The 25,680-nt window shown below is 43.8% G+C and overlaps 1 protein-coding gene across 1 annotated transcript in view; it reads left to right on the top strand.

Moving 5' to 3' along the window:
* Positions 1–6,598, top strand: part of LOC124585675 (homeobox protein Nkx-2.1-like) — a 329,681-nt gene extending 323,083 nt beyond the window's left edge. Inside the window, exons 8-9 of the mRNA XM_047131393.1 lie at positions 1,347–1,418; positions 6,362–6,598. Coding sequence (XP_046987349.1) covers positions 1,347–1,418; positions 6,362–6,598 — 309 coding nt within the window. The remainder of the gene's footprint in view (positions 1–1,346; positions 1,419–6,361) is intronic.
* The last annotated feature ends 19,082 nt before the right edge of the window (positions 6,599–25,680 follow it).

The following is a 25,680-nucleotide window of genomic DNA, read 5'->3' as shown; positions in this document are numbered from 1 at the left end:
CAATCCGGCAGAACTTGGTGACTGACTTTCAGGACCATCATACGTACCTACAGGACCCTCACCTGCCCTATACCCATAATATCACCACTCCTGGTAAGAACGCACATCAATCACTCTAGCTTTACGTCAATAACGCCTTTAAACTTTTCTGCTGTTTCAGCCGGATAGGTAGCTCTATTGGGTTTTACCTGTCCTGCCACAGATTTTGAGAAAGGTAACTACCCAGCCTTGATACCACACAAAAGCCCAACTTTAATGTTTTGTGTTCAACAGTAGCAACATTTTCAGTTTACGTGATATGGAAGCAATTAATATATATTTTCTTAAAACAGTCTGCTGAACTTGCTTTGACAGAGAGAAGGAGTTTAAAAACGTTATGCTGTGATGTAACGCTCGTTTAATGTTACGAGCGAAGCATTTATTGTTAGTTACCAGACGATGTGCTAAACGTGAAAACAAAGGTGGTTGTAAGAATGAAATTTCTCCTTTATCACCACGTAAACATGACGAATGCAAGGTGTCGGCAGTCTCTGGGCTGTTATTTAGCGGATTTCAAGGATGTTTTTGTGAAACGTACCTTCCAACATTACAAAGAGCTGTATTACTGTATTCTTCTTTTCAAAATACCATAAAAATTACTGTATTAATGAAATTAAAGCTTCTAGATGGACAAAAATGTTGCTAACCCTGTAGTCAGATACTCGCCTCTATCCCTCCTCCTGCCGCATAATCCATTACCGACAGCTACACTCCGGTATCTTGAATAGTTTATGAAATGTACACTGTTGCATTTTGTGAGAGACATTGTTTGTTCAGTCTTTTTTTTAAAACACTACAGAAAGACGCAGTGTGGGGTCTGAAAGTGGATGTTTCCTCCTGATAAGTAAATAGGAATGGATTTTGAAGACGAAGGTGATAAAAAATCGACATTTCCTTAGTTTAAAACCTTTTCAAAGTTGGCAAAAAAATCACATGTCTTTTGGACTTTCAGCATCTAAAACAGCGCATCTTTCACTTACAACATGAACACTGAGTTTTGTACAGCGTAACAAGCTCCATTTTTTTATGTGTGTGTCTGTCGCAGACAGATAGAATCTCGAGAACAATTGTGAAGCATTTTGCATTGATCGATTGAACAATGACAGACTTTCGGCATCAGCCTGAAAACTTACTGTTGTATACCTTTGTGTTTGGGATATAATTATTGTAAGGCCTGAAACAAAATTTTTCGTCAGAAGTGTGGTGCCAGCAATTGGCGTCTGTCTGTCAAAGAGCCGGGTTCCAGCCGCATGCAACGTCACGTTGTCGCTGTGCGGTCGAGTGCAGTGTGTTTGTGGTGTGTCCAGGCGCAGAGCTCCCCGCGGCGCGTGGCGGTGCCGGTGCTGGTGAAGGACGGCAAGCCGTGCGCGGGGGCGGGAGACGGGGGCGGCGGAGGCGGCGGAGGCGGCGGGGGCGGCGGCGTCCGGACCGCCGGGGGCGCCTCCCCGCAGAGCGCGCCCTGCGCGCACAGCCCCAGTGGAGCCATGCAGGTCAGTACCCGTCTTAGCGCTGCCCTAACGTTCTATTAGTACAGTGACACGTCCACACCCAAACTTGTGTGACAGGCTGTATACTGTTATGAAACTTCCTGACAGATTTAAGCTGTGTGTGTCACGTCTGGATTCTAACCCAGATCTCAGCTCCGGTAGCATCCTTGACTGTGACTGGCAAAGATCCCGATGCGACTCATCGTTTAGCCTGATAAGCCATATCACATCGTTACGGTTTATTTTGCGCCCTTCTTCGAACTTCCATTATTCAGATTGTGGAACATTGCTGTAACTCTCTCATGTGCATTAGTCTGGACGCAACGGTCTTATAAGTTATTTGTTGTACTGGCGGTGTTGCTTTTTTATTGGTTCTTCTATTCTATCTTGTGTCAGTACCCAATAACAACACTGCATAATGTAGAAAATATAATATGACATTACTGACTCAGCCGCCAGAATGAGCACGAAGCCGTTTAAAACTGCTCTCCGTCTACTACGGCAGACAGCAACGAATTACTAAGTCTTCTGGTGGCAGAAATGAATTTCGTTTACTTTTGCAAGTCAGTAAGTGGAGGGAACGTGAGCAAGTAAGTTATACCTAATGGAAAATATGATTCGCATGCCTTTAGCAGTTTCAGCGACTCCCAACAAAAAGCAGAAAAGCGTGTTTGTATGGACCAGTATGTTTGCCCTAGGACATACACTTCTGAAATAGTACTAAATGTTAAACAGTCTCGTGACGGTGTTCTTCTCCGAGACCAGCTGTTTTCATGGTCAGAGGTTATAATCCGATGATTGCCGGAAACTCGCATTAGATTCTAATCTCCTCAAAGGACGACCGCCATCTATTTTCTAGACTCAGAATATGGCTAGGATACAGAAGATTCCATGTGTATTGGATTTGTGCAAAGAATCTGCTTTAACCAACTGCGTGAGAGCGAAGGAAGTGTGAGGCAGCCTTTCAGGTCTGGCGATTAATTTAAGGGCGAACCTGCCACTGCTGTTGGGCTCGGGGAAGATGGGAAGAACAGTATATCTCAGAGCTGAGGGAGGTGTTCGACCGAAGTGATGGGCAGGGAAATGGTAGCGAGAATTAGTAGTGATGTTAGGGAGAACTTGACATTGGTGGTTTCTAGCAAAGAATTGGTGTTATTCATTCAGTTTATGTTGACATTTAGAAATACACAAATATCAACAGAGAATGATTATATTTCTGTGATTTACTTTATCGCTATAGTTTTGGAGGAAACAGTTAAACAAGCTCTTAAGAAACAGTTGCACCAGTTATTGTTCTCTGGTTCTATTGATAATTTATATAAAATTTCCAACAGAATATGATGCCTTGTAAGACTTCAGTCTCACAGAGGCAGTTAATCAGTTATACTCCAATACTCTCCCCAGGGCGCACGATGGGTGCAACTAGCTGGCTGTGCAAATTAGTGCTGCGAAATTAAACCGTGATGCAAATTAACTAACGTAGTGTTCCCTTCATCTTAATGGCTGCAACAGTGGGGCGTGCTCACAACCCTCAAGCTGTGTGAGTGTCGAAGACAGCTGCAGTAGTGACAGAAAATTCTCTGCTCGGTCTCTGTACTTTGCTCTACGATGTAGACATCTCTCTCTGCAGCTCTGCCTCAAGGCCTGGAAAATGTGTCCTCTGCTGCGTCCCGAGTGAAACGTGTTCTCTGGGGCGCCTCCAGCACAAGTTCATTCCCACTTCACTCTCCGAAACTTAGCTGTTTCTTCCAGCCGGAATCTCACCAGACAGTTGTAGCAGACCAAACTCCATCCAACACAAGTTCAACAATTTCTTACTCTTCTGGAGTTAACCAATAAGGTGTGGTGTGGGGAAGAAGACAGAAGATCTCTCCCCCAGACAAAAGACCTGCACACCCACACGTGCAGGATCTTGCCCTTTCTACGGAAGTACGAGGGCTATTCGGTAAGTAAGGTCCTATCTGTGGCTGAATGGAAACCACTGTGAAAGTCAAAACTATTTTGTTTGCAACAGTTAGCTACACCTTCCAGCTACTTCTCCATACCGCCGGGCTGTATGGTGAGTGATCAAAGACTTCCCACTGAAAATGCTGCAGGAGCGTCTTCATTGACCCATTATCATGAAGAAGGGATGCATGACAGTTACGTTATGTGGCCTGCGTGAAATCAGGAGAAATCTCACAGCAGGCTTACATACTTGATGGGCGTCTTTACTTGCTCACTGGGCACTCAGAACTGAAAAGAACGGCGATGTGACGCAATTGACGGGTATGTTAGAGACACTGCCAAAACACATATGTGCAAAGCTTTATCGGATTTTCACTGTGGGTTTCATTTCACACCTGATCGGATCTTTCTTCCCGAATATCCCTCGTAATTACTATGAACCAATCTGAGAATTCCTTAGTAGAATTTGTACAATATTCCAACAAGGCACACCTGAGCTCAACAGTTGCTCCCATGCTAGGAGGGCTTATTTTTTCACTTGGTCTTCGTATTCTTAACGAGATAAAAAGGAACTGCCTGACCCTCTGGATGCCCCACATGCGCAGACACGGCATACTATTTTCCCCTGTTCTGCACCTGTGTAACAACGGCTTTAAGCGCCAAACAGCTTTACGATTCTTCCGTTCACTTCCCATCTGTGAGCCAGCTAAAGGCCACAGTAGGCTGCCGAAATAACCAAACTCCTTCACGATAACAAGAGGAAAGGAGAAAAATAATTAGAAGTGCAGTCATTGGCAGTAATGAATGCTGCTAGCAGTTTTCTTGCAGCTTAAATGATTTAACTTCGCCGAGTTCTAGGATCCGCAAATTAAATTATAGAATGGGTTACATGAAAGTTTGGGCAAAACTGCCCAGTTACCAAATGTATAGACTTAAATGAATAGTGGAGTCTGTTCTTTTGGACATATCCGAAAGAACAGACACCACGCAGTCATCTAACTGATTCGCCCAGCTGGGCAAAGAATCCACAACTTTCAGACGCACGTTCAGCATCCGGTGGGAATATAAAAATAGCGAGCGTGGAGGATATCGATGGGGACTGCAGATAGGTGGCTCTAGGTGAGAATGTGAGTCGGCTGGGGAGCTTGGCGAGACGGTCTTCGCGTTTGCGATATACACTGTGTCTGGGTGGCGCAGTAGCTAACACAACTGTGCAACGTACGGGGGTTTATTGTAAAATTATCGATGTATTGTAAAATATCTATTGGTAGTCTTAGTCGACCATGAGTTGCTATCTGACTTAAGTTGGCTCTGTTTAAACGCGCGGTTATGCCCCCAGTATCATTTGCATCGAAATTACCATTACACTCTAATTATTAAACAAAAATATGGTGATTGCTAGCTACGAAATCAATAATGCGGTGATTAGCATATGATACCAAATTAAGAGTTATTCAGAAAACAGGATGAGCAATATTTCTAGCCTAACACGACAATACAATACACTTGCTAACCTAACTAGCCTATCATTGGCACTATGCGTTCTCTTTTCCTAACTACTTAAGTCAATACTGAACCCGCAAGTGACTCTATTGCAGTTCTGCCTGAACGGACACAGACTCAGAGAGCGCCAGTCAAAGAGCTAACGGAATATGAACTCATTTAGAATTACAGTGCCCTACTTTGGCTGATGATTGCTAATATCACAGCAATTCTCCGTGATGATCACGACGGTCGGCCCAGCCAACGTCGTAATGCCGTCTTTCCCGTGAGCGAGCTTGGCTTTAATCTCCAACGTGGACGTGGTTTGCGCCCGTAAACTCCTGTACGTAAGTGTTCAATTGCGGAGTCCGTCACTACTCAATACTCAAGCTACTTGCACATATGCCAGGAGTAGTTGGTCGACTCAAGTGCGCGGCAGCAAAGGTACACTTCAGATTGCATATGAACACTACAAGCTAGTATAAATCTGTTTCTCTCCTCAGAGGAACAGATAATGCTACGTGTGTGGAGTCGTATTCTCTAAACTATTCAGACTTGGAGAGTAACCACTGGACTCAATGCCGGTAACTTCTCCAACCTACTTCTCTCCACGCTCTCCAAGCCGGGCAGCCAGACACCGCGACTGCTCTCCTCCACAGCCGTCCCCAAAGTCCTTTTCAGAGTTTTTGCAAACCTGGACGTTCTTCGCCGCAAGGATCCGTACGCGTTGGTAGCCAATCACGACACAGACTTCCATGTATCCGCGCGCGTTTGTACCCAACCACGACACAAAATTCTCCCGCGGTTACTGTTGCCGCCAAACTTTTAACACGTATCTCTACGCGCTCTGCGCCAATCCCGTCACAGTCTTCCGCAAATTTTTCACTGTGCCGCGAAATCGTCTTTCTCTCTTTCGCATATAACTCCTTCTCGCTTCTTGTTGTGATGGCCCAGCCTCTCCGAACGTCTTTGGTGGTCTGAAGTGCCAGCCGACAAAGGGGTCCGGCCGCGGCCATCCCGTTAGTTTGACATGACATAAACACCTTCCTTAGGGGTTCCGGCCGTGTTCCAGCCTCTGAGCCCATCTCGTTAGTCTGACATGACACACACAACTTCCTTTTCTGTGTCCATTCTCTCCTACCGGTGGGCCAAATATCAATTATTATTCGGTGTATTAGTACTGATTTAGCATCACGTAAGGTGCAAAATCTGCTACCTTACAACTGCCTACACATCAGGAGATCCTGGGTTCGAGTCCCAATCCAGCAAATTTCACTTGTGGGCGCTGAATCCACATGAAGTCCCGATGCAGCTGATATCATTAGTTCCTTCCCATTCTTTCCCTTTCTTCCCCACTCCTCCACCCGCTCCATCTTCAATTTACATAATAAGTGTGTACTCGTCAGCACCTCCCTCTGGAACCGGCGGCATGTGTGTGGCAGGTGCAGCAGACGGCGCCGGCGGGGCAGCACGGGCACCAGGCGGCGCAGCAGCAGCAGCAGCAGTGCGCCAGCCTGCTGTACCAGCGCCAGAACCTGCACCACGCGGCCGCCGTCGCCATGATGCCGCACCACCAGCAGCAGCACATGTCTGCGGCGGCGGCGGCGGGCTCCTACCTGCCGCTGCAGGGCCGCGCCTGGTAGGACGCGAGCCGCTGGCTGCTGGACCAGCGCCGCCAGCTGCGGCCCGCCCCCGCCTCCGCCGCCGCAGCCGCCGCCGCAGCCGCCGCCGCCGCCGCCTCCGCCGTCGACGCCGACTGGCTGGTCGACTGGGCGGAGCCGGAGCGCGAGCTGGTGCCAGCCAGGCCAGCGAGGCATCTCTGCGACTGACCGTCGCGCCACGCAGTGTTACCTCTACCGTGACGCCACCGCGTCGACGGACACTTTCCACTAGTGGGAGCCACGCGTTTCCAGTGAACTTTCCGACGAACCGTGCGCGTCGCTCCGAATTTCGTAGCTGTATCGTTGGGGGACGCTTTTCACTGCCAGAATACCAGGACGGTTCCCACAAACAATCGATGCATGTTTCTGGTTCTACAACTCGTTACTGGGCTACTGAATTTTGTGTTAATAGGACGGCTATTCGGAAAGTGAGATTCGATCGGTCTCGAGATGGAAACCGCAGTGGATGTCAAAAATGTTTTATTTGCAACATTTTGCTACACCTTCCAATTACTTCTCTACATAGTCGCCGCTGGTCCGCCCCCGGTAGCTGGGTGGTCAGCGTGATAGAATGTCAATCCTAAGGGCCCGGGTTCGATTCCCCGCTGGATCGGAGATTTTCTCCGCTCAGGGACTGGGTGTTGTGTTGTCCTAATCATGATCATTTCATCCCCATCGTCGCGCAGGTCACCGAAGTGCCGTCAACTCGAAAGACCTGCACCAGGCGAACGGTCTACCCGACGGGAGGCCCTAGCCACACGGCATTTTATTTATTGTCGCCGCTTCGACTTGGACATTTGTCGTAGCATTGTACCAACTTTCCAACATCGTCATAGAAGGCAGCAGTGTGAACTTTCCACCACTTCTCTACGCTAGTCTGCAGTTCGTTGTCTGTGCCAAAAGTTGTCATCATAGCCAGCGGTTCGTGCGAGCAGAGATGAACGTCAGAGGGAGCCAGCCCAGGCTGCGATCAAACACTTCCACTCGAAAGCGCTGCAGGGATGCTCTCATTGACCCTGCAGTATGCGGCCGAGAATTGGCACGAAGGAAATGCACGACAGCTATGTTGGGTTGCGTGAAATCAGGCGGTCACCCATGCTTGGCGGGACACACTACAATTTCAGGTATGTTTACGTGCTCCCTGTGTGCTCAGAACAGAAAAGAGCGGAAATGACACGGCACGGCCTACAGGCGTACTAGAGATACTGTCCAACACACCTGTGCAAAGCTATATAGTATTTCCACTGTAGTTTCCATTTCGTGAACGATCGGACTTTACTTTCCGAATAGCTCTCGTAAAATCTTCACGACAGTTTAAATCCTTATTTTTAGTCGTATTTGTGAAATACTTTACTGGACATTCGTCTTCAACAAAACACAAAACAATTTTCGTACTTTTTAAACGATTTGTTTCAGCACTTATGTGTTACTCTGTATAATACTGTCACTTTATTCTCAACATTTGCTCTTCGAAACAGTCTCGCTTTTATTGCAACGTCAAATATGGGTAAAACCTCAAGCCTTAGATGATCAACACCATCGACTTCGTCAGGATCACCGAATGTGTCATTTCAGAACGTCGTCACAAGAAACTCCGTTCTCATTTGTTGTACATGTTTTTATGATTTCGACATTTTTAGTCTTTTACATCAAAACTAGTACACAAGTATGTATTTCGTTTGTTACATGTCTTAATTCTATCGCTTGAGCCTTGTCCCGCAGTTACGCAGGGTCAGCCATCAGTAAACGGATTTGGCATGTTAATGTTTAAGGGGTGGCCGGATGCCCTTCCTGCTGCCACCCCATGCCCCCCCAGGACAGAATTAGTGTACCCTAACTGTCTGCATCGAGTATAATCCATGGAAGAGTGCGAAAGTGTTCAGATGTCTGCGAGCCGTGTAACTGAGGCGGAACATGGGGACCAGCCCGGTATTCACCTAGCTGGATGTGGAAAACCGCCTAAAAACCACATCCAGGCTGGCCGGCACATCGGCCCTCGTCGTTAATCCGCCGGGCGAATTCGATCCGGGGCCGACGCGCCTACCCGAGTCCACCCTGGCGGATTTTTTTCATGTCTTAATCCGTCTCAGTTGTTTTTTGCTGTTGAATGAAATAAGTGTAATGTTGGCAGAGATAGAAAATACCGCTTCAGTTGTAAATTTGAAGCAGTATTTTCAACCTCTGCTATAATGCTCAGATGCGGATGCTCTTCCAACAGGATTGTTTGAAGTTTGTTTCCAGTCACTGTTTATTTATAGCCATAACACGTTTCGATGGTTTAAATATCCATCATCAGGTGCATTGACATGTGCTAGTAGGACATATGTGTGCGTTGCGTCACGATGTTGGGGTAATTTGTGGCACTGTCTAGAGGAGAAACAAAACCACTATTTCAGAACATGGTTTTGGTATTTTTTTACTAAAAACTACACTTATATCTAAAGATGAAGATAAAACAAATAAAAAAATACATGCAGGGGTCATAGGCTCCTTTTTTTTGTAGTAACACATCACATGTAAGCCGTCGCAATTTGTTAACAGAGAAAGGAGCCTGTGACGAGGCATTTTATGTTACTTGTTTTATCTTCACCTTTAGATATACGTTTGTTTTTTAGTCAACCCTCCTCCCCAAAAACCATGTTCTGAAATAGTGTTTTGTTTCTCCACTAGGCAGTGCCACAAGTTACCCGATAATCGTAACACAACACCCACACGTCATACTAACACATGAAAACACCTTATAATGGACGACCTTGGACACGCGCTGTGGGTATAAGTAAACAGTGTTTTGTAACAGTAAACTTATTGTTTCATTCGATACCAGTAACAGCAACGATGAGGCCTAACCTAAAACGTTCGCATTTAAACGTTGCCATTTTTAGGTAGCAAAGTGACGATGACGCAGTCCATTCTTTCTTCTTTCCAAAATCACCTTTTTGGTGAGAATTATTCTTTTGTCGGACAATTTGCCTTTATGCAAGTAACACTCTCGTTTTATTCTTATATTTCATTATTACCCTCACATGGCATAAGAAAAGAATTTTCGTACGAATGTGTTACGATAAAATACGTAATTGTGACACTACGACTTCTACTGATATAAACCCAAACATTTTGACAACTATATTTGTTAAGGAGTTACAAACTAACTCTTTTATTGGTGTCTGACAATACCATCTCTGTCTGCACTTACGATTGCCCTAAAACTGCCACAGCGCAAGTTAAGAGATTGATATTAAAGCAATAAGGCAAGTAATTAAAAAAATACATTACCACGTGCTAGTTTAACCCAAAAAGACTAACAATGTTCGGAATTGTCTGTGAAATGTGTTTTCAGAAATGCTAAGTCGATACCCACACCAGGTAGCGCATAGGTGCTGAAACGCGTCTAGATGACTAAAGGTGGAGCTATACTTTGTGGTTTGAGGAAGGCATATTTTCAGATAAGGGGAACACTTTATTAAAATGGAAAGAACACCTTCTTTTCGCAATAAATGCTGTTCTTTTAGACACAGAATCTAGTTCTAATATTTATTATCTACACGAGATTAATTTTAAGCGTTTGCGATTACGACTGGCTGAGATAGGATTGAAAATAAAGGACTGCTATAGACAGCGTGCTTTACTAGCTGGGGATAATCTACAAGCGAAGCACGTATTGATGCTCTAAAGGTGAAGAAATGAATGCAGTAACTCATCAAACTGCTAACTTTTTGGGAAACTAGCTTATTAGTTTCATAGCTCTATAGGAAATTGATGAATTAAACAGTTCGCTGAGTCGTACCTCCTGGAGATTATGTACACGCAGCAGCGCAAGTCTGACAACTTTAGACTCACCTCAGTAATAGATCGTTGGTAAGATGTCGGCCTTCGGTATGAATGTACTTAAACAGCTATAGCGTAACAAAATTTGGTAACTCGCGCCCAATACAGCAAATTCTGCGCATATCGTGATATGTGTAATCAGCGTGTGACGTTTTTTAATCCACACTGTGCAATAAAACAGTAAAGAGGACAGTTTGTGAACAGGGAGCAAACAAACGGACATCGTGCTACAATGGTCTGCTGGCTCCCGCTATGTGATTACTTGTGGCTTGTTTTAATGCCTCAACTATGTGAATATTGAATAAATTCTAGTATTTATTTAGGATCGGTTCAGAGGTTTTGTAGGTAGATGCAACTCCATTGTAAGAGTTTTAAAACATAGGAAAACAACTGTGATATCAGCGAACATTTCTCGAGGACAGCCGAGTGGAACTGTGGCCCTGTTGCCCACGGCGACAGCAGACGGTGTGTGACAGTGTACAAACTCATTTTGTAAAAGTCTATATAAATATATAAATATTAAAAATTCATGTTCAAATGGTGATTATTAGAAAGTTAATGATAGATGGAAAATGGGATCCGTACGGTCCATGGAAGGTATTTCACATTTGTTAATATATTACGTGTTTTTTTGTCATTTGTGAAACTGTAAATACATATACAATAATCTCAAGAATTTTTTTTTCATTTTGAACCTACACGACCACTAGCATCATACTGTTAAAATACAGTGAACATAAACCCTTTCGGAATTTCAGCTTGACTGAAGCTTGCAACATTTCCTCTGTCATTACGCAGAGAAACTGTTCAGTTTCCGAAACATGTGCTGATGGAGTTACAGACTGAATGGTTTTCTGGTACCAAAACGTAAATCATTAGATGATGCTACTTTATTTATGACAGAGTTTGGTTACCTGGTGGATACAATCAACAAAAAAGTTTCTCCATAAATGTAAACACAGTTAAAGCGAGCACATTATTCACATTCAGGATTCAAAACAGCACTACAGCACCTGACGTGACTATGTACGAAAGCAAACTATTACGGGCATTTGACCAACATTTCACGCAACCCACAGTTTTCATACTTAGTTTTATAATTTCTCACACTGACGAAGACAAGTTTGTTTCTTTATGAGGAGCGGTAGCCATAGGCACACGGAAGTTCGCAGTTTTCTACTTAAATTTTAAGTTCATTGCAACACGTGACACGTACCCATGAATCATTTCCCATGTAAATGCGCACGCGGGAAATTCTGTCTGCTGTTAACATGCAATACTTTCCTTACTTAGAACCTCGCTCTTTCAAGATGACTGTAGCACTTTTACACTACAGAAGTTGCGTTTATACTATCGATTTCATTTTAGAAACGCAAAAAAACGCGGTACACCGCTGATCTATCAATCAGCGTCAATGAGTGAAGGAACCTCCTGTTCTTTCAGACTGAATAAACTTCAAGTAGAGAAGAGAAGTAAATGGGGAAGCTCAGAGGGCCACCGACCAGGATGAACACATAATGGGGTTGTTTCAAAATTTATCTTCGTATTCAAAGGAAATGTAAGAATAATGTTTCTTTTTCTAACAAATATGTTCAAATGCTGATACAACGTGCCACAATGCGATCTTAAAAAGCAATAACTTTTAATCGCAAGGAAAGCTTCAGCGTACGTGATCTTGCTGAAAAAGGAAACATTACGAAGAAAGAAATTTCAAACTGACAGTTAACTTCAACTGACAGATTCATGACATTCACATGAATTGCATTTTGTATGTTGCAAAACTGCAGCATGTTCTTTGAGAAAGCAGCGTGAAAGAGTGGAACAGCGATATCATGAATGTAGTCCAGAAATCGGCACATGAGACAAAGCATTTTTTTTTTTCATTCTTTCTGTCTCTCTCTCTCTCTCTCTCTCTCTCTCTCTCTCTCTCTCTCTGAGTCTGCCATATCTGACAAATATGATATTTCTCTGGATACACGTGATCGTTTTCCACAAAGGGTTCTATTATTATCTTGACATACGGCTGCCGCACATCATATTTGCTTGTATTCTGTCTAACGGCTGCGTATTGATAAATTTCAAAATACTACGTAGATTCTAAATTCGGATTAACTGTAAGACTAACGCCATTTGGTAGTGTGGCGATGAGTTGTCGGTTGTGGTTCTGCAACTAGCCACTTGTAGTGCAACGTCTGATTTTATATGTGAGGATTGTATTGATGACCTAGTTATCCTTCCATGAAGTCATACAAGTATTCAACAGAAATTAATTGGAAGAGGCATACGCATATTTGTGTGCTTGAGCCGTTCCTTGTACGGTACCCCTTACTTGCAGATAAGAGCACATATTACTTTTTTTGAAGTGAATGTATCAGCATTGCAGTACGTACGAGTTCTAGCGTCCTTCGTCCTGCATCATAGGCGTGCGATTGCTGACTGTATTTTTGTTCTGTAAGATGTCGCTGTTTGGGAATAACAGAACTGACCTTCCCATGCAGAACTGTTACACAGAAAACCACTCGAACAACCCTACAGCGGCGGACAAAAAGTTAAGTAACGTTTCTATGAGATCGCTGGATACGGCAGTCTTTTGAAATATACGCTCAGGGGTTAAAACAGGTCAGAAGTCCTTTTCTTTAGGTGGTATACAATTAGTTTATGTTCACGCCCTCCTCTCTTCCAATAATTGAGGAGCTACTCAGAATTGACACACTGACCAGTACTCCTAGAATATAAGCTTAGCGCAAGCTGAACAATTAAGTACGGTGGCAGTTACAATCCCATTTCTCGCAGCAGTTTGAAATTTAAATTTCGTCGTATCACACGTCTTATAGTAAGGAATTAGGAATCAATTGTCTGAATAGAGATATGCTATAAGACATTGTATTTCGGCTTAGCAGATAGCACATTATCGCAAAATTTGTCTTGTTGAGTACCATATAAAATTACGAAAGAAAGTTGTGTGTAAAAGAAAATCGAACACGGTACATTAATTTGCATACGACAGACGTATTGTTACGTTTAACTCAAACAAGATCACTACGGGAGTGATTTCTTATTAAGAGATACGAAACCCGGAAAAGAAATGCTGGAAGCTGACAGGAAAAGCCTCACCACACCACACACGAGCGTTTACTAACTGCCAGTCAACTACAAATCAGTAACGATAAATCACGAACAGTACAGAATGTGCTTTAGTCCGCAGGCAAGGCAAAAATGAATGTATTTCGTTTTCTGGGATATCACGCAAGTCACCGGTGTGAGTGCCGTGGTACAGTAGTCTGTGTTTCAGTATGTCACTTATTTTAGTATCTGAGCAGAGTAATGAAGAGAAATAAAGTTTCACATACTAAATATGTGTAATTCAATACACTTTCCGTTCAACTATGGGCCGCTAGTCACTGATTATTGCAAACATCGAACAAATATTGAATTTATAAACTTCAATTATTACTTCATTGTACTTTTTTTAGATTAATTAACTATTTTCCGCGTTTTCCTTCTTTTACTATGAAATTACTAATTTATTTTTAATAAGTCGCAATATGATGAAATATACATCGAAATACAGCGTAAACTGTACTAATTTTGCTACACAGCGCCTGGCCTCCACTCTCCATAGCTGTTATTAGCAAAACGTACAACGCAAGATGTTTCTAGGCACGTATTTACATTCAAACGATTTTCGAACACTCCTCACAGACACGATGGTTATCCGTGCGACACTTGTATTTCCACTGGAAAGAGATGTGGTTCCCCTTCCAGCATTAAAAACAATTCCGATATTTTCTTGTTCTATCACTCATCAGACAAGCCTCCCCCTCGTAGAGGCCTTCAATGTTCTCTCTCCACCTATCCGCTGTCTCCTCTGAATTTAACAGTGGAACTCCCATTGCACCCTTTATATTACCGCCATTGCTTTTACTTTCACCGAATGTTCTTTTGACTTTTCAGTATGTTGAGTCCTACCTTCCGACAATTTCTTTTTCGATCTCTTTACATTTTCCAAGCAGCCATTTTGCCTTGGCTTTCCTGCACTTACTATTTATTTCATTCGTAAGTGACTGAAAATTTTTGTACTTCCTTCGTCGATCACTTGAAGTATTTGATCTGTTAGCTATGAATTCTTGGCAGTTACCTTCCTTGTACCTATGTTTTTCTTTCCAACTTCGATGAGTCCCCTTTTCAGAGATGTCCATTGCTCTTCCGCTGAATTGCCTACTGACTTATTCATTATCACAGTATCTACAGCCTCAGACAACTCTGAACGTGTGTCTTCAATTCTTAAAACTTCCGTATTCCACTTCTTTGGGCTTTGAATCTTCTTGATTTGTCTCTCAAACTTCAGCCTACTTTTCATCATTACTAAGTTGTGATCTGAGTCTATATTCGCTTCTGGGCACGCTTTGCAATCCAGCATCTTTCGGAACCTCTGCCAGACCATGGTGCAATATAACTGAAGTCTTCCAGTATCTCCTGGACTCCTCCATGTATACCTTCTCCTACATGCCAGATTTTATGGTCTTTCTTACACAGATTCCAAACAAATTGCTGTATGACCTTCATATTTTGTTACAAATAATGAGACATATCCTCTTACTGAATGTGGGTCAATGAAATTTTTATCTGGCGAGGGGAAGAGGAGGATACAACTTTTGTGGAGGAACACTCTTACACCGCATGTGGGGTGAGACTGCCACTACTCATTTGAGCCTGAAACGAATGGAAACAAATCTGTGGCACATTCCCACCTCTAACTGACTCATCAGAAAACAATTTCCACTTGAACATTTGTTAGAAATGCACAGTTCTGGGGGAAGAAAATTCCTTTTCAACTTAATTTCTGGAACAAAAATCACATTTATTTCGGAATAACGCTCTTTTAGTTTGATGGTAAGAGTGCTGCGACTTATGCTATACCTGCAACACACATAACAATCATTTCTGCCAATGGCAACAGGTACATGCTAGCAAATCTTAAGATGTTAGTGGAATAAACCTAATATTACCTATCATCTAACAAAGTAGATACTATCTAACATAGGTACCCAGGTACCTATAGGGATGTTTCAAGAATCATAAAGGCTCCAGTGAAAGAAAATAAAATTCAAATGTAGTCTGAACTTACTTTTTAGCGGCTTCCCTGACGGAAACTTCCAATTGCGATACCGCCGTCCTCCGATCTTTTTCGTGTACGGACGACCCATGACTCTAAATAACAAAGGAATATGGCACACATTGATTCCTGTAAGTGCTGACTTCTCACAACTTTATGTGTTATACGGAAACTATTCAATTTATAGAAACGTCCATACATAGTTACCTTCTAGAATAGTTACAGCATTGATGTATTAACTTACCTTTCCGTGATTTAAATTACAGTACAGGGAACAAACAAGACGATACTTCACTTATCACTAACACTGATGAATCAGCCACGAATCTGAAGGAATGCCGAGGGCAATGATGAGGCAAAATAAACGAGGCAACGAGTCCAACGTGACCGCTGATGACACTAGCGCACTATAGCGACCAAACGGGACCAAGTACTTCCACACAAAAACCGCTAGATGACACAAAAACGCCAAATCCGCCGTTGGCACATTGTCACCCACCTAGGCACATTCCCACCCCGTTTGACGGTAATAATAACAACAAAAAATATTAAATATTTTGATATAATAATAATTTGTTTAATCAGTGAGTACATCACTTCAGTGTAACTTCCAAGAAATTCCAGTTCAGATAAATATAGCACCTGAAAATCATTCATCCACAAAAGTTGAGAAATACATATGCGATGGAACACATTTAAGAACTATAATGGGATGAAAGTCTCGCAATTTTAAAAACATCAAAATTTACACAATATAAAATCAATGTGTGCATTCAACGTTATCAGTACTTCACTTAGCACTCCGATTAACAACAAAGGTCTGCAGAATATGGGTATGTGTCATTGTAAATGAGAGGGATGCAGTTGTTTTCAGCCATATCCGTCTACGTCTCAGAAGGCCGCCTTTCTGTAAGTTCTTTCTTAGTGGAACGGACTCTTGTTTTTTCTTGCCTCATCTTATCACTTGCGATCTGCCGGTCCTACCCGTGGACTCTCATGCCGTGTTGGATTTGTGCCTGTAGCAGGTGTGGTCAGCCTGTGAACCACCGCCTCTTTCTGGATAGAACACAAGCTCGTCCAAGTGGGCAGGAAACGAATTCTAGACCGTAAGTCAAGTTACACGTGCTCGTAGTATGTATCGCATGGCCATCATGAACACTAAGTGAGATCTGCCACTGTTGGAAAAAATGGTTCAAATGGATCTGAGCACCATGCGACTTAACTTCTTGAGGTCATCAGTGCCTAGAACTTAGAACTAATTAAACCTAACTAACCTAAGGACATCACACACATCCATGCCCGAGGCAGGATTCGAAACTGCGACCGTAGCGGTCGCTCGGCTCCAGACTTTAGCGCGCAGAACGGCACGGCCACTCCGGCCGGCGCCACTGTTGGACCGAATGGTTAGTTTATACAGTGTGAACCTTAATAAAACCGACAAACTGCAGGGACGGATTGCTGACTGGAAATGGAGGAAAAAAGGTCACATGAACATGTGCCGGAAATGGCCGATGTGCGTGCAAAGACAACACATAATCACGGATCGCAGTCCAGAGCTGTATCGCATCCACTTCACAACAGATGTTCACAGTGGCTTCCGTGGGGTGCAATGCACGCGTTCACACGTCGCGTCATTGATTGCCGCGTTCTTTCGCACATTTCGAGGTGTCGTGAACACGCTGTTGAAAGGTCTGCACACTAAAGGCGCTACAGTCTGGAACCGCGTGACCGCTACGGTCGCAGGTTCGAATCCTGCTTCGGGCATGGATGTGTGTGCTGTCCTTAGGTTAGTTAGGTTTAAGTAGTTCTAAGTTCTAGGGGACTGATGACCTTAGAAGTTAAGTCCCATAGTGCTCAGAGCCATCCTACCTTCCAAACCTTACAGAATCTCTCCTGCGAACCTTGCAGAACTAGCGCTCCTGAAAGAACGAATATTGGATGTTTCCAGAATGAGATTTTCACTCTGCAGCGGAGTGTGCGCTGATATGAAACTTCCTGGCAGATTAAAACTGTGTGCCGGACCGAGACTCGAACTTGGGACCTTTGCCTTTCAGGCAAGTGCTCTACCAACTGAGATACGCAATCACTACTCAAGCCCCGTTCTCACAGCTTTACTTCTGCCAGTACCTCGTCTCCTACCTTCCAAAGGGCAAAGGTCCCGAGTTCGAGTTTCGGTCCGGCACACAGTTTTAATCTGCCAGGAAGTTTCAACCCAGGCACTGTTTTCCACTGGAAGTCCACGTACGTTCCTACGTCGAGACGTTGTGAAATAATAACCGTTCCAATTACGTGGTCGGCAAGAATCCCTGCCCACACACTGATGCTGAATCGATGCTGAGGAGACGCATCAACCATTCCCTGAGGATTGTTTGTAACCCACAGACGACGATTATACAGAGTGATGATGCCAGTTATGGCAAAGGCTACTTCGTCGTTAAAGAGGACTGGTAACAGAAATCCCATAATTGTGATGGTTTGTTGCAAAAATCATTGAAAAAACCATTTCCCGTAGACGGAAATCCGCTACTGATAATCCTTGCACTCGTTGCGGGTGACAGGGATAGTAGCGGTTGTCATTGAGGATACACATAATTTTACTTTGTCTTACACCATGTTGGTAGGCCACTTGCCTGGAGCTTGCAATAGGGTTCGTCTCAAAATCCTGTATAGCCCGATCCTCCAAATCTGGTGTACGTACAGTCCCCCGCCTCCCTGCACATTCGTGTACCTGAAAGGACTCATGATCACACAAACGCCCAAAAAGGGCTTGAAATGTTATGTGATGCAATTGGTTTCTATGAGGGTACTTGTTTTGGTATAGCCGTGCTGCCTCTCGATCGTCTCCATCTGCTTGGTCATTCACAAACACTATCTCGGCTTGTTCACGACATGAATACCGGACCATTTTGTTGCTTACAGTCGATCCATCCATCACACGAGGAACACACGGCACGTGGTCAGAGGAACTTTCATTCGTCAGCGCCATCTACCATGGCAGCGATGCATTTCCCGACATATGTTCACTCGACCTTTTCTCCTCCATTTCCAGTCAGAAATCCGTCGCTACAGTTTGTCGGTTTTATTCTGTTCACCCTGTACTCTCTGTCAGTTCAACGTAACACAGAAATCTAATAGAAGCAAAATAAAATTAGAAAGATATACTCAATCTGAAATAATACTGCCACCAGAAACCTTGTTACTTCCTTTACCAAATCCACGGGAAGTGTTTAAAGAGCATAAAACTTTCCACTAACAGAATATGATTATCTGAATATACTGCTGGTATTGCATTAATTTTCAGCCCCCCTCCTTCGCTTTTCCTCACCTTCCCCCCTTTTTTATCTTCCCCTCTACAACGTCTAGAAGTGTGTGATGTGAATTGTGAAACACCCTGTAACAGAAACATCATCCACTTTCACCACGTAAGCTAACCAGTGAGTACTCGTAACCTGATTAGCAAAATCTTTATACACCGAAGTCGTACATCCTGCCACGGTATCATAATAAACCATACTGCTAATAATGTGTTTAATGAGGTGTATCATCGAAACTGCACAGTTTCGTAATACACACGTATAAATATGACAAACTTCAAATACTGCATGTTAGCTTCAAAGATGGCGGACCCTTCTGAAGCTAATCAATGTTGGAAGAGGCAAAGTGACATCAAAAAGTTAAATTGTTTTTCCCTTCATCTCATGTATTCGTAAAACTAGTCTGTTAATTCCAGTGCCGGCCCTGGTGGCAGGGCGGTTCTAGGCGCTTCAGTCAGGAACCGCGCGACCGCTACGGTCGCAGGTTCGAATCCTGCCTCGGGGATGGATGTGCGTGATGTCCTTAGGTTAGTTAGGTTTAAGTAGTTCTAAGTTCTAGGGGACTGATGACCTCAGAAGTTAAGTCCCATAGTGCTCAGAACCATTTTTTTTTTTGTTAATTCCTGTAACTGAATACAGAGTTTACAGTGCTCGTAAACTCCTTTTTGTAACAGATATAGTTCATTTACAAGCACTCGGCATCTAATAGCAACTGCCGCACTGCAGCTTCCTTGTCCAAGCACAGAAGCGTCGTGGTATTCGTTTCACCCTTGGAGTTTAAAATCTGACCCACATCACGCACAGAATGGAGGCTAACCTAACCTAACCTCCACGACACCATCAAAAACTGACGAACGAGATCAGACGCACAGTGACCAAGCCGTCGGCCGATGTTATCAGGCGGCTTCTGGCGACGCGTCTGACGACCGCTGCGGGTGCCACTGTGAAGGCAGCCTAAGTGGTCCGGTTGGCCAGAGATGCAGCCGCTTTCTAGCAGCGCGCCGGCTCGCGCTGTCTTTCGCAGCAGCCGCGGCCTCGGCAGCCGTGACACAACTGTGTAAGGCTGAGCGGGTCGCGGGCAAACTGTTTGCCGATCACTTAGTGGGCTTTCCCCGCGTCTGTTTGTCCTGAGGCTGACATTTCTGCTGCCTCGCCTCGCATATGGTCAGGTCGCGGTCCCTATCTGCTGCGCGTCCTATCAGGCTTCCGCAAGGCGCCAATCGTTCCTGAAAAATCGTTGTCTGCTGTAGAACCTGGTATTTGAGTGTTCCTTGTGGTCCAAAACTAACAGAGAAGGAAAAAAAATAGCAATCCAAAAAGTATGTTTTCACAGAACTACACTGTCCAGTAACATTAACGTGACCATCTGCGAAAGCCACATTTTGCATCGCCGACTACTGCGAGCGGTGCACAAAAGGAGTCAGTGAGGTTCTGGAAGGTACCGGCGTGCGTGTGCAGCCATCTGGATTCCAGTGCTGTGGTCAGCTGCACTAGGATTCTCGGTTGAGGATCAACAAACCGGTTGAGGTTGTCCCATAGATTCTCGTTTGGTTTTATATTCGGGGAGAATGGTGGCCACGTGAGTACGGCAAACTCATCCTCCTGCTCTTCGAGCGACTCACGTACACTGAGAGCTGTGTGACACGTTGCGTTGTCCTGCTGGTAGATATAATCGCGCTGATTAGAAAGGGACTGCATGTAGGGGTGGACACAGTCCCAAAGGGTAGATCGATGCTTCTGCTGATCCATTGTGCCTTCCAGAATGACGACATCACCCAAGAAATCCCACGAAAACGTTCACCAGATCATAACGCTCCCCTGTGGATGCAGAGTGTTTGCTTTCATACGTTTCACGCTGTACACGCCAATGGTCATCTTTCCGATGGAGCATAAAAAGGGACTAATCTGAGAACGTCACCTGTCGCCACTCTATGGACGTCCATTTGCGGCAATGCCGCGCAAATTCCAGCCTTTGTCGCCGATGAACGGCAGTCGGCATGGGTGCATGAACCGTGCGCCTGCTGCGGAGGCTCTTACACAGCAATGTTCGCTGAGCGGTAGTTGAGGAGACGCTGTTGATAGCCACTTGGCTCATCTGGGCGGTCAGTTATTCAACAGTTGCGCGTCTATTCACCTGCACACATCTCCGCAGCCGTCATTCACCCCTCTCCTCTATGGCCTGCACTGCACCACAGATGCCTCGATGCCTGTTCGAATAGCGCCGCTTTGCCGTGCATGAAGTACTCTAATCATGGAGGCAGGCGAACAGTTTACAGGGACAGACGTTTCGGAAATGCTTCCGCCCTTGGCCAGTAACCATAGCTTTTTAGACGTCAGATAAAACGCTCTGTTTCCATGTTACGGTAACGACTACATTGTTTTTCGCGTCCTTTCGCCACACTTTATATACCCTCCACTCCTAGTGCTGCCAACTGCCATCGTTAGTGGTTACTGCACGTTGGCGTCGAACATAGTCAGAGGACACATTAATCCGACTGGACCTTGTATTTAGGAAAGTATACCTGCATGCAGGTACAAAAACCCTTTGGACTAGTACTGCTTCAAACCACTCTTCAGACTAGTGTTGCATCAAACCACATTTCAGACTAACACTGCAACAAAGCGCTCTTTGGAATAACGTAGCATCAAACCACTCTTGATACAAGCTTTGCTTCAAACTATTCTACAGCCTAGCACTGCATCAAACTACTCTTTGAACTAGTGCTGGATCAAACCACTCTTCACACTAGCGTTGCATCAAACCACACTTTGGATTAGTACTGCTGCAAACCACTGTTCAGACTAGTGCTGCATCAAACCACTCTTCAGGCCAGGTCTGCGTCAAACTACTCTTTGGACTAGCACTGCATCAAATGACTCTTTGGACTAGCACCGCATGAAATGACTCTTTGGACTAGCACTACATAAAATGACACTTCGGACTAGCATTGCATCAGACTACTCCTTGGGCTAGTGTTGCATCAAACCACTCTTCGTAGTAGCATTGTATCGAATCCCTGTTCACACTAGTGCTGCATCAAACCACTCTTTGGACTAGTGCTGCATCAAACTACTCTATGGACTAGTGCTGCATCAAACTACTCTTTGGAATAGTGCTGCATCAAGCCACTCTTTGGAATAGTGCTGCATAAAACTACTCTTTGAACTAGTGCTGCAGCAAACCACTCTTCAGACTAGTGTTGCATCAAACAACTTTTTGGACTAGTGTTGCATCAAACTACTCTTTGGACTAGTGCTGTATCAAGCCACTCTTTGGACTAGTGCTGCATCAAACTACTCTTCATGCTAGCGTTGCGTCAAACCACTCTTCAGACTAGTGCTGCATCAAACCACTCTTCGGACTAGCGTTGCATCAAACCACTCTTCGGACTAGCGTTGCATCAAACCACTCTATGGACTAGTGCTGCATCAAACCGTTCTTTGGACTAGTGCTGCATCAAACCACTCTTCAGACTAGTGCTGCAGCAAACCACTCTTTGGACTAGCGCTGCATCAAACTACTCTACGGACTAGTGCTGCATCAAACTACTCTTTGGAATAGTGCTGCATCAAGCCACTCTTTGGACTAGTGCTGCATCAAACTACTCTTTGAACTAGTGCTGCAGCAAACCACTTTTCAGACTAGTGTTGCATCAAACAATTTTTTGGACTAGTGTTGCATCAAACTACTCTTTGGACTAGTGCTGTATCAAGCCACTCTTTGGACTAGCGCTGCGTCAAACCACTCTTCGGGCTAGCATTGCATCAAACCACTCTTTGGTCTAAAAGCCACAAAAACAACGACAAACTGAAATCATAAGTACGTACATCTAACTTGACTGTATAATTCAGAATGACGAAGGAAAAAAAAAATCAGCTGGAAATCAACACAGGTGTTGTTGGGTCAGACAGCGTTTACAAAACCGTGTGAAATATTTGACTCCTATGTAGTATTTTACAGTCTAGAGAAAATTGAATTAGCGTTTACTATGAGGAATGAAATGGTTGCCGCTGGCTTTCAGGAACCATCTGGAGGTGCTCAGCCAAAAGTGCTTAAAATATCTACCCTGGCACAAATCTGGCAGAATTCTGTATATGCCAAATAGGCTGATATAGATTTGAACGAGACTGGATGCATTGTGACTGGCTGTCTAAGACCACTTCCTGTCAGTAAACTGCACCAAATACGGGTACATCGCCACCAAGTATTCTCAGGAAAACTGCTGCAGTAGTGGAGACTACGAAACGGGAAACTAATCCCGAACATTCCTAATTTCGACAGGAACATCAATGACAAAGACAAGTGACCTCAAGCAGCAGGAAATGGAAATCTGTTAAAGGAGATGGATACATTGGAAACCTAACATTTAGTTCCTTTTTTCAATGAAATCGATGTCACTTCCTTCTTCTACCATAACAACTAAGTTTTAACGAGAAAATTATTTAACAATTATAAATGCGTTGTACAAAATAGTTCTCAAATATGTTATTTACAAGTTCAGCTGTTATTTTTTATAATATGTACGTCACCTGTTTCAGCCATTTATCATCATCAGATTTTTCAAAAGGAAACAATACGAGACAAAAATAAAATTCAGGTAAGAGAAAGCGTTAAGGATTCATGACAGGGTTTCATTTTATTGCTCTGATTGAACTGTGTTTCGATACTATCCAAAATAATTATTTTTGCTCTTAGATTTCGCCTAATTTTCCACTATAACTTATTTTAACAGACTGCGGTAATTGGTGACTAGTGCACCCATCATAAAATCATGAAATGAAATTATGGATATTGTTATTACGTAAAAGATTATTAATTCATAGCTGTACCGGCTGTGGGAGACGTGCTTTAACACAGGGTGCTATAAACATGACTTTAATAACACTTGTGTTTAATCATCGATATGCTCCGCACGGGACTATGGCGAGATACACTGTACTGAAAGTTTGACTTTGTGATAGTATGCTGTACACTGCTGTACTATCGTGTGTGTGTGTGTGTGTGTGTGTGTGAGTGTGTGTGTTTCGTCAGTTTTCTCTCTGGTTTGATGCGGCCCGCCACGAATTTCTCTTCCGCGCCAACCCCTCCACCTCAGAGTAGCCCTCGCACCCTATGTCCTCAATTACTTACTGGACGTGTTCCAATCTCTGTCTTCCCCTGCAGTTTTTGCCCTCCACAGCTCCCTCTAGAACCACGGAGGCTATTCTCTTATTACTTAACAAAGGTCCTATCATCCTGTCCCATCTCTCTTGTCAGTGTTTTCCATATGTTCCTTTCTCCGTCGATTCTGCGGAAAACCTCATTCCCTATCTTATCGGTCTACCTGATTTTCAATATTCATCTATAGCACCACATCTCAGATGCTTCAGTTCTCTACTTTTGCGCTTCTGCCGTAGCCCATGATTCACGTCTAATCAATGTTGTACTCCAAAAATACATTCGCAGAAATTTCTTCCTCAAATTAAGGCCTGTGTCAGATAGTTGCAGATTTCTTTTAGCGAAGAATGCCCTCTTTACTTGTGCTAGTTTGCTTCTTATTCTCCTTGCTTCGTCCGCTAGGTGTAATTTTACTTCGTCACTATTATCAAGGATAGCAATGTCATCAGCGAATCTCATCACTGATACCCTTTCACCCTGGATTTTAATCCCAGCCCTAAATCTTTCATTTCCCTTATTGTTTGTTCGTTGTGCAGACTGAACAAAAGAGGGAAAAGACGGAATTGCTGTTTTACACTCTCTTCAATCCGAGTGCATCGTTCTGGTAGTCTTCTCTTATAGTTCTCTGTATATATCACCCATCTGTCACTATAGCTGACGTACCAATTCATGTTGCTGAACCCTTTCTGTAGGTCGAAAAATCTTCTTTAAGAGTCTCGATATTTCTTGTTTCTCACTTCCAATATAAAGATTAGCCCTGCTACTGCCTCTCTGATCCCTTTCTGCTTCTATTTACGTGCCTCGTCCTCCTACATAGTTGACGATCAGTAGCGTGATCTGTTTTTTGTCCGTGGGTCTTCCGAACTGAGATTCTTCGCTCAGTCCGAACCACTGGTTTAATTTCTTTAACCAAGATAATCTTCCAGGCCTCGGATCACGTCTGCCATCAATCTTTCCCTGACCTATTAGTTGCAACAGGTTGTAATTATTGTAGCGCCTTAAATGGTTAAAGTACTAGAGTTTTCTTCTCTTGATGATACTGAGCATTTCATACGACGCAGTACTGCCACATTTGTAATCTGTCCATGGCATCCTTAATATTCTTCGATACGCTCACATTTCAAATTCCTTCTGTTTCTTACCTCATACTGCTATAAGTGTGCACGACTCAACCCAAAAGCTGAATAAAGAACACGTGGAATGTAAGAAGTCGAGTACGAAGTGTAATACTTATGTTGCGGTAAGTTAGAACTTTCTTCATTTTCTGGAAAGACCTTCTACCTGTTCAATTCTGCAGCGAATTTCTCAATAGAAATCCCAGTTATCGTTGATTTTACACTCCAAATACTTACACATTTCGATCTTATGATTAGCTAATGGAAGAGTGCTTCGAAATTCCTCTCGATTCGTACTGAGAGCCATCCATTTTGTACTACAGCCAACATACTCGTCTCGTGACAATCAGCAACTGTGTAGATATTTAAGATAATTCTTATTTACTGTTTAATATCAGCTGCACATTTTTAATTAGTGCTCTGATATGTGGTTCTTAGTAGACAAGACTGGTTGGTGACGCAACTACTTAGATCAGAAAACGATCCTAAGTGATCGAAACATGAAGTCCAAGTAAAAATGTGCAACTGAGAGTGAA

The sequence above is a fragment of the Schistocerca americana genome, chromosome 1 (assembly GCF_021461395.2).
Source record: "Schistocerca americana isolate TAMUIC-IGC-003095 chromosome 1, iqSchAmer2.1, whole genome shotgun sequence".
Taxonomy (NCBI): Eukaryota; Metazoa; Arthropoda; class Insecta; order Orthoptera; family Acrididae; genus Schistocerca; species Schistocerca americana.
Note: the sequence above shows the minus strand (reverse complement) of the source record. Positions and strands in the feature narration are given on the sequence as shown.